At 51.1% G+C, this 12,567-nt stretch overlaps 1 protein-coding gene across 1 annotated transcript in view; it reads right to left on the bottom strand.

Annotated features, from left to right (window-relative positions):
- The window catches only part of Fa2h (fatty acid 2-hydroxylase), a 51,987-nt gene that overhangs the window by 16,330 nt on the left and 23,090 nt on the right, over positions 1–12,567 (bottom strand). The window contains exon 2 of the mRNA XM_047528982.1: positions 6,901–6,993. Within this exon, the coding sequence (XP_047384938.1) occupies positions 6,901–6,993 (93 nt within the window). The remainder of the gene's footprint in view (positions 1–6,900; positions 6,994–12,567) is intronic.

Here is a 12,567-nt window from a genome sequence, read left to right as displayed (position 1 = left end):
TTTTTTTTTTTTGGTGGTACTGGGGATTGAACCTAGGGCCATCTACCACTGAGCCACATCCCCAGCCCTTTTTTTATTTTTTATGTTGAGTATACTGGGACAGGATCTCACTAAGTTGCTGAGGCTGACCTCAAACATGTGATTCTCCTGCCCCAGCCTCCCAAGTCATGGGGATTAGAGGTGCGTGCCACCACACCCAGCTTCTGTTCTCCTTGTCTTGTTTGCCTTAATTATTTAAACATATTCTGTCTTCTCTAGTAGGTTTTAGCCATGTCATTGTATTTCCCCCTGAGTTGCTCTGAGGATGAGATCCTTCTTATTACCATCCGTCTTAAGTGAATCCCCTGGTTTTTATCTGTCCCACTTTTGGATGTCACACAGGACACCCCCATTTGTACACTTAATTTGGACTTAGCTACCTTTGACCACAAACATTTCTACCTGTAGCATGGGGATGTGACCAGTCAGGCACCTTTCTCTCTGCTTAGCAGTGGTTTGGGTGAATTTTGACCTGTTGACCCGTTTACTTCCTTTGTTGTACAGTGGATTGAACCCACGGTACTCTACCACTGAGCTACAGCCCCAGTCCTTTTTATTTTTTATTTTGAGAAAGGGTCTTGCTAAATTGCTGAGGCTGGCCTCAATCTTGTGATCCTCCCACCTCAGGCTCCTGAGTCGAACCGCTGTCCTGGCCCACTCTTACTTTGCAAAGCAAGCAGAAAGCAGCATAGGGTTCATAAGTATAATTAAGTTGAGATACGCAAAGAAATGTCGCAGTGATCTGAGCAGGCAGGGACTCCAGCCCAAATCTCGTGCCCTTTTGTAATGGGACAGGAACTGCACAGCTAGGGAAGGTGGGAGCTAGATCGTGAAGAGGTGTTTTCTGGGTCGGCAGGAACAGAGCCCCCCTAACACATGGGTTTGTCATTTGATGTCCTGTTACCCATTTGACCTGTGGACATGATTTCAGTTACTCCGGGGAGCCCAGCAGGCCCTGGCCTCCTGCACACATGGCAGGCTTGCTGTCTAGAGTCAGTCCCAAGGCTGCCTCTGGCCCACCTGTGACACACGACTAGCTCACGTTATAATAGTATGTCTCTGAGATAGCCATCCTCAATGCCAGGGAGGGCCACTTCACTCTGGTGTCTGAATGAGCACCCTGGAGGATGCTCCCTCAGCCCCTGCAAACAACCCCCTTGGTCATCAAAAGCCAAAATCTAAAACCCCGTTGCCAGGGTCTAGCCCCACTCTTCCAGGGAAGTAAAGTGAGCTATCCATATGGGAAGGGAAATCCAGCTTATTGGGCTCCTCCCCATTTTACTTAATTGTTATTGTCGTTGTTAGTAGCCGTAGTAGCAGTACTAGGGATTGAACCCAGTGGCATTCTACCACGGAGTTACATCCCAGCCCTTTCTATTGTTTTAAGATAGGGTCTCACTAAGTTGCCCAGGCTGGCCTTGAACTTGTCATCCTTCTGCCTCAACCTCCAGAGTAGCTGGTCTTCTTCCAATTTGGGGGGGTGAGGATACTGAAGTTCAAGAGGTTAGATGACCCTGTGGATGGGGTCCATTGGTCCTGAACTGGGAACTACCTCACCTTCTTCCTCTAGCCTATAGCACCCTCCACACAGACCTTCTCCTGGGTGCTAGACCCTGGTTTAGTTTGTACATGTGCTGACAGGGTGGCCTTTCTCAGTTCTAGTCCTGGCCACTGAGGGAGACAGTCTCCCTCAGACTGGGTGCTAATGGGTTCAATGCCTGTCACATGCTGGTCATTTCCAACATGGCAGCTGGCTGGGAAATGGTTTTGAGATGGGAGAAAGGCACAAGCTGTCTGCTCTCGGGCAATTTCCAATGAGGTTTGGAGAGGGACTTAAGATAAATTTCACTTCTACTCTACTGGGTTAAGGACCCCTTGGCCTCTTGCCCTCCCATACAATGGCTTTCTTCCTCCCACCCTGCATTTGCCTAAGGCTTGGGAGATAATAGGAAGGCATGGCAAAGGTCTGTGGCCTCTTAGGATGGTGGGAGAAAGAAGGGGAGACTAGGTCACTGATCATGCCTCCAGTTCCCGTGCATCTGGGGACTTCCAGAGCCACCATCACAGTAACAAATCCCCCTCCTACAGTTGTGGAACTTGATGCTCAGAGAAGGCAAGTCCAGCACTCAGGGTCACCCAGCAGGACTGTGTGGCTGAGGGTGAGGCTATGCCCAACAACTGCTCCAGAGTGGGCAGCTCGCTGGGTTAGAGGGGGTCCTTTGGTGATTCACAGACCTGAGCACAGGCTGGGCTCCAGAAGGCAGATGCAAGTCTGGGTGGGTTTGACCCAAACACCTTGTACACCACAGGGCCCTCCCCCACCCAGATCTGCCTCTACCCCAACGGGAGGGGAGGGCCTGTCTGGACTATGCCAGGAATGTAGCCTGCAGCGGGGGGAAAAGGGCGGCCTGCCCCTGCTGCCTGGAGCAGTGTGGGCAGGGGGCCTGCTGCCAGGGTGGGGAGGGGTCACCTCTGCCCTCCCTCCCACTCCCCAGATCCCTCTTCACATGCAGCACAGGGACCAGGTGGCACAGGACACTTCCCTGGGGCAGCCCCCGCCCAGGAGCCAATGCTGAAAATCTGCTTCTCTCCAGGGCAGCAGGGGGCTGAGGGGGCAGCTGCTCAGGGCCAGCAGCTCCTCCCACCACCGCTGCCACCACCACCACCAGGGCCAAGAGCTGAGCCAATTGTTTAAAGAAATGTCCACCCAAACCCCAGAGCACATGGCTCCAGGGCAGCTTTCTGAGCCAGAGAGGGGGAGGATGGGCTTCTAGGCAGCAGCCCAAGGAGAGTGGAGGGGAAGGGTGACAAGCAGCTCCCCAGGAATCCGGGCTACATTTTCTGCACCCTTGTCATGGCCCCACTGGGCTGGGGCCTCGTGTCCATTAGCCTCTATGAGCCTTACTTTTGAGAGGGAGATTGTGACAATTTGATTTTATAGTTGGGAAGGTGAGGGCTGGATGCTCAGCCCTTGGTGCTGGGGCAGGGCCTGGACCCAGGCCTCCAGATCAGCAGCCACTCTGGGAGGCCCCTGCTTAGCTGAATCAGGCCCCTGTAGCTGTGGCCTCCTCGCCACAGAGGTTATGGTGTCTGGTGCAGCTGTCAGCTGGAGCACTGAGGAGAGACTCTTGTTGGTCTTGTGGGGCTGCTACAGGCCTGCCCTGCAGTCTAACTGGGACTAGCTCAAGTCCACAGAGGAAACCTCCTTGGTGACCCTCCCCTCACCAGAGGACACAGTGGCTGGGGAGGTGGCAGAATGCCCAGAGGTGATCCAAGCTGTTACCCACAGCTTTGAGCTTTGTCCTTCCCAGAGGCAAATTTGCCATGAAAGCCCTTGTTCTTATCCAGGTGTTAGACTCCCGAGTTCTCAGTGACTTATGTGAGTGACCCAAAAGGTAAAATCCATATGGTCAGCATCAATACCTTTGCTAGACTCTGGGGACCCTTGGAGGAGCCCCTCGTCAAGGGTTGTGTGTGTAGTATTAGGCAGTGGGCAGGGACAAGGAGTTTGGGGAGTTGACCACTGCATTTGGTTTGGTGATACACCTGTCTGGATGATTCTGTCACTTGAGGGGAAAAATGTGGCACGCGCTGACAGCTTCTCCTGGGTGGCAGGAAGCTGGTTCTGCGGGAATCTGGCTTATCCTGAGGCCCGAGGAGGAAGAGGATGTGCTGGAGTTGTGGAAATACCTCCCCCTGTCTGCCACCCCCTGTCCCAGTCACAGGCCCAGCTGTCAGGGTGAAAGACTACAGGACACATGGGGGGAGCAGGGAGGAGAGGGCTCAGCAAGTACTGCCAGCCAGCTGGGCTGTTGACCTGCAGCCAAGTGACTTTGGCAGGAGACTTAAGCTCCACCTCATTAGTTACATCAGGATAATTATAATCCTTATCTCCTGGTGTTGTTAGGAGAAGCAAATCAGATAACAGATAATACATTTAAAAGACTGGTTTGGAGGTAAGAACTTAATAAAAGAAACATTCATTTGGTGCTAATTATGTTGTGGTTGTGTGTGTTGGGGGGGAGAGGATGGGGGGCGCTGTGATCTGGGCAGGGAACTTCCCCAAACCCTTCAAATCCCACCTGTTCCATCAGAGTGGGAAGGGTGGAGAGGGTTTCCAAGGAAGGGCTCTGGAAAGGACACAGTGAAATGACCAAAAGAGGTGGCAGGACAAAGGGGACAGGGGTGCCCAGAAGCCAAGAGCAATGGGCAGCTCTGGCCACTGGAACAGGAACAGGGCCAGTCTCAAGTCAGCTGGGTTCCTGAAAACAGGGAGAGATGTGCAGGGTGGGGAGCTGCAGGCCGGGTTCTGCCCAGTGGGGTAAATGAAGGAATGAGTTAGAAATCGTTCCAGTAAAGTTCCTCGCCGAGCCAGAAAGTCAGAGGGAACCCCACCTCGAAGCAGGGCGGGGCCCGGCCTGCCTTCCTGCTTCTCGCTCCGTTTCGCTGGTTCTTCAGACCCTTCCACCCTGGGCCCTGCACCCTGCTCCAGTTTGCCCTCGCTCTTTCCATCATGGCCCATTTGGCTCCCCAGCATCAAGGGCCAGGGAGCCTGGGTGGCATCCAGAGGCCTACCTTGAATTTGAGGCACAAGGGCTAACTCTGGCAAATCCCTCTGTCCCAGGAGCCACCTGCAAATGCACCCTGGCTGGTCACTGCTCTCCCTGCCACTCTGTTCCCTCCCAAGGGCCTGGGGATTGACAATGTGGTGGAGTCAGGAGTAGGAATTTTTTTTTTTTTTTTTTTTTTTTGAAGTTTAAAGGAAAAGAACAATGTACCCTGTACCCTCCCGAGGAAGCTTGGCTCTGGGAAGCTTTCCTGGTTTTCTTTGTGGGTTGCTGGGGAGGCGTCACACAGACTCCAGCAGGGTGGGGGCTCCCTGCCAGAGTGGTCTCCACCTCCTTTCCTAGGCCAGCCCTGTCCTCCTTTCTCAGACAGGGGGACACAGGAGGAAAGGGGAAAGGGTGAGAAAGTATGTGTGAAAGAAAACAAAAGAGAGGTGGGAAGGTGAATCAGGGGGCAGCCCTGGAGTCAGGGGTCTGCTCAGGAGCCAGGCTGGGAACAGCCTAGGGGAGGGGACACTCGCTTCCCCTTGGGTACAGTCTCCCTCAGAGCATAAGTGCGGGTGGACCAGCCCCAGTGGACATGATCCTCCCTTTGCCTCACGTAGTGATGGGATGGGGTTAGCCTGAAACCAAGCTAGGAGACTGTAGGAGGAATTTGCCCCAACCCAGCTCAGCCCCTCCCTTCCTGGATGGTTCTTTGCCTGTGACTCCACAGGATATCACAACAATCCAGTCACGGTTAACTTTCTCTTATAGTACTTTCTTTCCAATATTCAAGCCTAAAACCAAACCCACAGGTGCTGACCCCAGCAATCCTTCCCTGCCACTCCTTCTAGTACCTTCTACTGGCCACTCACAGCCCTGAGACAGGACATGCTACAGCTTACTCCCTAGTCTCATTCCCAGATCCATCCCATCTCTCTCTAAAGCTCTTCCCATTCCATGGTAAGGTCCAGACACCACCAGCTCCTGGGCTCTTTGACCTACTCAGGCTGGCTGCTCCCCTTGCATCCTGCCCATAGGCAGAGCAAGTCCAGGTCCTCACAAATCACCCCAAAAGTCTGCTAATTGTACTAAGGCCTCCTATCTGGGTCCCTGGCCTGATGCCTCACACTGGTGATGAGCAGCCGTGGTCACACCAGGGGTTGAGGTCAGGAAATCAGGTCCCAACGGGAGGCCCATTGTGTGGCCTTCCAAGTCTTTCTTCTCGATGGCCTTGTGTTTTCTTCTTGCTCGCTTGCCTCTCTGGAGAGGACAGGGCATGGAAAAAACATTTCAGGTCTCCAGCTGGATGCCCCAAGGTATCTTTGCCACTGGCTATGGGCTCTCCTAAGGCTGTGGCAATCCTACTTGACAGAAGTAATCTCCGGGTCCAGGGTCAGGGCTTTGACTCCTGGTCTGAGGGGGCCCAGTAAGCAGTCAGCTTGTGTGGAAACCCCTGACCCCTGCTCCATATCCTCTGGTCACCTGTGTTCCTGCTATGCTTCTTGCATTTCTTCATGTTGCTACAACTGTTAGGGGGTGGGTGGAGAAAGAGGCTAATGGTCCTGTTTTATCTGTGCCTCTGGTGTTTGGTGTAGGCATTGGACACACCGGTCCAGCAGTTTTAGACATGCACACTCGTGTTTATTCCAAGAGGAAATGGTAACATGACTTTGGGCAGTCCTATGACCCATGCTGAAGAGAAATGACATCCAAGCCTGGTTCCCTCCTGAGCCACCAGGCAACATGGCTTCTCTCAGCTCCCTACTGAGAGCCTCCATGTCTGCCTGGGACCTCTCAGCTCCTCAGTACTCATCTCACAACAAGTGGGGTCTGCTTGGCCTCTAAACTCCAAGAGGAGTTTATCGTAAGGCTCTAGAGTCCCTTTGGCTTCTCCCAGACATTGTGGTTGGTTCCAGTCCCATTTCCTGCCCAGCCTTCACAGGTTCCCAGGCGTCTATCCACCAGTGACTCTTCTGAGTGGTCTCAGGTGCCCGGGGCAGCTCTGCTGTGTGCACTTGTCAAATTGGGCATGCCTGGGCCTGCTGACCCTGTCATTGTCCCCAATGGTGTTTGGGGACTGGTTCTACACAGAGACCTTATGTGCTGTCCATTCCAGCTTTCCACCAGAGAGACACCCCTACACCTGCACCTGGGTTTGCTACTCCCGTCACAACTGTGAGATGTGCATGCTGCATCCCTTCTTCATCTTTCCTGGGCATACACCATGAATATCACAGCCTCTGGCTTCACATGCTACCCCCTGGCCCCAGTGCTCCCCGACCATCACCCCTTTCCATCCTGTGCCAGCTACCTTGTCCCAATCCACCGCTTTGAATCTTGGTTCTATAGCAGGGTCTGCCTTCTGAGTTTCCACAGAGGCCACAGTCACATTCTCCATGGAACCCTGGAAAGAGAAGGCATGCGGGGATTACTTACAGCGGATACGGGGAGAGAATGGAGCCCTGAGCTGCCCTGAAATGAGGCAGCCAGGGATGGGGAGTCCCATGGGTGGGGCTGGATGGGTGGAAATCAAGGACACCAAGTACTTTTGAAAACAGACGTTGATGTGGGCGTTATTATTCTTTGTACATTTTTTTCTCCTTTGGAAAGATTTCTGTGAAAGTAAAAGAAGCAGAAGAGAGAAAGCAAGCTGGCCGAGACTGTGGGGATGTGAGAGTGGTTAGTGGGAATGTTCTGGAAAAGGTTCCTACTAGTCTTCCTCCAAGTCCCAGGCAAGTGTTCGTCACAGCGAGTCACAGGGTGGCACTGAGGGCACCTGGTGGGGCTCATGGTGCCAGGCTCAATGACTCCCAGCCCTCCCTCCCTACCTGCTTCCCTTTCTCCCTGGCCATTCAACAGATCCCATGGGTCACGGGCTGGGACTTCCAGGTCCACGTGCCCACAGGAAAGAAAGGTGGCAGGGAGCCAGGGAGACTGTCCCTCTAGCAACCCCATGGTCTGTCAGCTGCCACACATGGGGCAGAACTGGCAGAGGAGTGCCCAAGTGGGCTCAAGGTTAAACAGAAAGAGCAAAGAGGTAAAGTCAGAAGGAAATGGAATGTGCTGGGAAAATCACAGAGCTCTGCCAGCTCTGACGTCACATGGGGCGAGGTCAGAGAGAGCAGGCGGGCAGGTAAGAAAAACTCCTGCTTCCCTGTAGGAAGGGCCGGAGGGCCCTTGCCCAGGGGACCTTCCTCCAGATCCCTGGGACTAAAGGACTCCATCATGCTGGTGGCTCTTAGAAGCTGGGTATTAGCAAGAGGTTAAGGAGGTCTGAGCAGCCATTTGGGGTCTTTCTTGTCATGATTCTTACAACTCTGTTTCCAGAGGAAGCCAGGAGAACCTAATGGTGACAATGGTCACAATGGTGTTTCCTGGGAAAACCCATTTAGGGTGCAAATGAAAGTGGGCTTCTGTGCCCTGTTTTAGTCTGCTTACCTCCATATATTCAGTCTGTGTCAAAAAACTAATACTGAAATATTTTTTAAAAAGCATTTCATGCTCTTCGGAGGACACGGAAGAGTGACTTTTACAGCACATCATGCATAGAAGCTCCTGAAATATCCCACATAGGGTGTCTTCCCACTTCCCATCAGTAGTCAATTATCTTCTTCCTTCCAATTGTTTTACTCTTAGAATATCCCAGAATGCACCCAGCCACAGGGCTCTGATCCTCTTCCCTCCTGGACATTTTCTCTCAGTTACCTTAAGTCCTTTCTTAGAGTGATCTCCTTGTTCTCTGCACCCCAACTCCACTCACTGCAACCCCATTTTCCCTTCTCAACAAGTCTTCCCTGGCAAGAGGTTATCATTCAAGGCTTTTTGTATGTACACTGGTCTGACTTGGACTCATCCACCTGACAACCTCTGAAAACAGAAGAGAGGGCATCTGTCCAGCTGCCTCTTAGCACGGTGCTAAGGACTCTCCTGACATGTTTCCAGTCGTTGGCACAGTCTCCCTTGTGCTCAGCTGCTCACCTCCAGGTTTCCTGGAATCATTCCTGGGTCTTCCACTCTCTGGCTGCACAAGTCCCTTTTCTTTCACCCAATGGGCTATAAATACTTGAAGACAGCCAGTATTCCCACCCTCTGCCATGTGCTTTCCCCTGGACCCTTGTGGGATGCAACAGGGTCTCTAAGCTTGCTGTTTGGCCCCTGTAGCTCTTCCTCTTCCAAGCAGGTGTGATGGGACCTGTGAAGAACCCAGCAGGGCTGCACCCCCCTCTCCTGCATCATCGTACTTCTGACCCTGGGAACTGAGCAAACACTGGCCCTTTTGGTTACCAGCCTATCAGCTCATTGACTCAGCTGATGGACGCCTGCAGCTTTTCTATGGGCTACTGCTGCTGGCATGAGGTTGTGGCTGCATGTGGTCTAGGAGGTGACCTGGACCCACGGGCCTGCTCAGTGCGGAGATACAGAAGCCACATAGTGAGGCTAGGGAGCCTGGTGTAGTGATGCATGGGACAGTGGGCAGGCAGAGTGGGGCCAGCGGAAAACAGAAAGCCTGAGGAGGGAGATCACGGAGGAAGGTTTGCGGGGTTCCTATATTGGCCTTTCTTTCATGGCATTTCCTTCCTCAGTGAAGTACCACGAGGGCCCCCTCCCCTCCTCTCCTCTTTCCCCCAATTCTTCCCTCGCACAAGGATCTCACCGCATCAGGGCTTCCATCCACTCATTCGCTGGCACACACGTCTGAGCATCCCCAATGTGCCAGAAGCATCAGCTCATATGACTCTCGAAAACCCCTCTCTCTCTCTGACCCTGGCCTCATTCCTTGCCCCTGAAGAAAGTTTGACTTCCCACAGCAGAATCTCACCAGAAAGCCCTGCTGTCACCTCCAACACAACATTCCTAAAGTAAACACAGTGATATCCTCTGCAGATCGGCTTATATGACTTCCTGTATTAGAAATCTTTCCCCTATATTTCCAAACTCCTCTTCTGGTGCACCCTGGGATTAACCCTTTTCCCCTATTCTAACCAGATGGGATGACCTGCCATTTTTTTTTTTTTTTTTTTTTTGGTGCTGGGGTTTGAACCCAGGGCCTTATGCTTACAAGGCAAGCACTCTACCAACTGAGCTATCTCCCCAGCCCCTGACCTGCCATTTTTTAAACATGCTTTTCATTTTCCTTTCCAAGCATCACCGTGTCCAGGATGGGCACAGAGGTTAACATTTCATGAATGCTGACTGTAGCCTGTCCCTTTAATTTTCCTAACGACTGCATGATATTATTTCCATGACAGAGGAGGAAACCTAAGCATGGAGTGGTTCCACAGTGAGTGGGGGTGCGGGGGCCCAGCCAACAGTGGGACTCTGGAATATTCTCTTTCCCATTATGCTCTTCTTCCCTCCCATCCTCGCCAAAGATGATCTTTTCATTTTCCAACTTTTAAAAAACCATGCTTTCCATGTATTTAAATACTCACTGCCTCAGTGGATAGTTTTAATTTCTTGCTTCTGGTTGTTTTTGAAAATTTGAGTAATTATCTTGTTTGACCAATGGCATTATAGATACCAGCACCTCAGGGACCTATGGATTACTCTTTCCTGTTTCTCCAGCTTCCTAATGGGCTCTTACTAATACTCTATGTCCCACCCACCTGATCTCAGAGGGCCACGTTTCAACACGGGGTCTTTGCAAAGCAGCCTGACTCCTGCCACGTGGTGGGACTGGCTGCTGTGAGTGGAGCAGGTATGACATCCTCTTAGAATCGCCTCACAGAGGGGAAATGAGGCTCTCTGCCTGAGCGGGGTGGCCCAGGGTCAGGTCATCCTGGAATGCCACTCTGGGCTGGAAGAGCAGGGTCCATATGCGTGGATCACACTCAGCGTGGTGGTGCACGCCTGTAATCCCAGGGGCTCAGGAGTCTGAGGCAGGAGGATGGTGAGTTCAAAGCCACTTCAGCAACTTAGCAAAGCCCTAAGCAACTCAGTGAGACCCTGTCTCTAAATAAAATATGACAAAGGGTTGGGGATGTGGCTTGGAGGTTAAGTGCCCCTTAGTTCAATCCCAGTATAAAAAAACAAACAAACAAAAATCCCAACACTCTAGACTGCAGATTTTAAGTGAACTTTGTCTGAGTACATAAAAAAGGTATGAGGAGATCTAACTAACAGTACATAAAACTGATTTCAGATTGCCAGCATTTTTTTTTTTTTTCTAAATAAAAATATTTTGGGGTTGAAGGTGTAACTTAAGAGTAGAGCACTTGCTTAGAAGCAGAAGGCCCTGGGCTCCATCTCCAGCACAAAAAAAGAAAAAGAAAAAAAATTTTAAATTGCTGTCAGCATTTTATAAACAAGAGGAAATTTCATATCAAATACATAGGAAATATATGTTTTCAGAACAAAAGGTAGATCATTCCAAGGAAGCCCAGTTGGCAACTTGATACGGACATTAAAAAAGGAGGTCCTGTTTTAAAATGTGTATTATGCAGGAAAATAACAATGTAAACTTTTGTATATTAGCATTCATTGTACGCGATTGTTTCCTTGGTTTAAGCTGGTTGATGTGGGACTCTATAACAGGAAGTAGATCAACTGTTCACTTTGTACCAGTTCTAAGTCTTTGAAAAATTACTGAAAGTCCAGTTTTATAGAAAGATGTTGACTCAATACAGAAAGAGAACCTTGAAACTTTTTTGTTCAATTAGAAATATCCTGAGTGAAACAAGGGAAGTGGAGGGGCCCCTGATCCTGAGCCAGCACCTCCACCTGAGCCAAGAGGCTGGGGAGCTGCACAGGCTGAGTGTGGCTCACCAGCTCACATCCCTGCACGGAGCAGTCAGAGATTTCCTCTGAATCACGGACCAGTGCCAGTCTGAAGGCAGGGAACACCCTGCCCACAGAGGATGAGGAAAAGAGGGACAAAGGGGAAGGCAGTAGGTGTGACCTCTTCCTGTCCTTCTCCATCTTTCTGCTGCCCCAGCCTAATCACACCTTGAGGAGCCTGTGTTCAACAGGGAATAATGTCAAGAGTGATGTGCTTTTGACAAATAAACCCTGGAGTGACCATTTAAATAAGGTGCTTTCTGGGTGGCCTTATGGGACCACACCCCTTACTGGCAGAAGCCCAGGTTATTATCACGAGATTGAATGCACCTCCAATAGAGGAGGAGACTCCAAGGAGAGCCAGAGCCAGCCACGCATCAGCATCGGCAGAGCAGGAATACTCTTAGGGACGGGAAAGGGTCCCCGGCTCCTATTTCATTATTGATTAACTTCCTTGAGTCTGGCTGTGAGATTCCACAAGTTCTGAAAACCTTCTCTGCCTGCAGACAGAAGACTCTTCTGAAGAGGGTCTTCCAATCCCACTTGGGGGGCTCCAGGAACTTGTCTTTCCAGTAGCAGCCGTACCACACACGCTGATCTGGACCTTGTTTCCAGGTACCTGAGCCCCGGTGTTTATTTTACAGTTGAGCTGGGCTCACCCTGCATTCCACAGGCAAACACCATCCATGAATCACAAATGTGTAAAGGTCATTCCTGCAGCTAGGGTCCCCAAAAAGGTTTTTAAAAAAAGTTTCCTGGACACTTTTTTAAAAAAAACTCTCCTGATCCTGGAAGGAAGACAAAGGAAACTTTAAAAACCTAAAAGAATCTCAAAGTGAAGAAAACCTGTGCATATTTCCAGTATTAGCAGACGGTTCTGCACTGTGCCTTTGGATTGGGTGTGCTTCAGTGTTTGGGGAGGATGGTGAGTAATTTTGTGGTCAGACTTTTATTGACTCTCACAAGAATGACTAACACAAGTGTGATGAGTGGACGTGGCAGAGGGTGTCCAATTCACCTGTGTCAAATGACAGCTTTCTCACAGAGTCCACCTGAGGAACAGGAGACAGTCCTGGGGGCAAGAAGAAGGGTGCTGCAGACCCAGTCCCTCCTTTGGGCCCTTCTCCCCACCTCTGGGAAGAAGCACTTTGTGCTCAGTTGCTCAGCGCTGAAAGCATCTTCCTCTCCTTTCACCTTATTT

This window comes from Sciurus carolinensis, chromosome 16, assembly GCF_902686445.1.
Source record: "Sciurus carolinensis chromosome 16, mSciCar1.2, whole genome shotgun sequence".
NCBI lineage: Eukaryota > Metazoa > Chordata > Mammalia > Rodentia > Sciuridae > Sciurus > Sciurus carolinensis.
The sequence above is the reverse complement of the archived record's forward strand: the minus strand, read 5'-3'. Positions and strand labels throughout refer to the sequence as shown.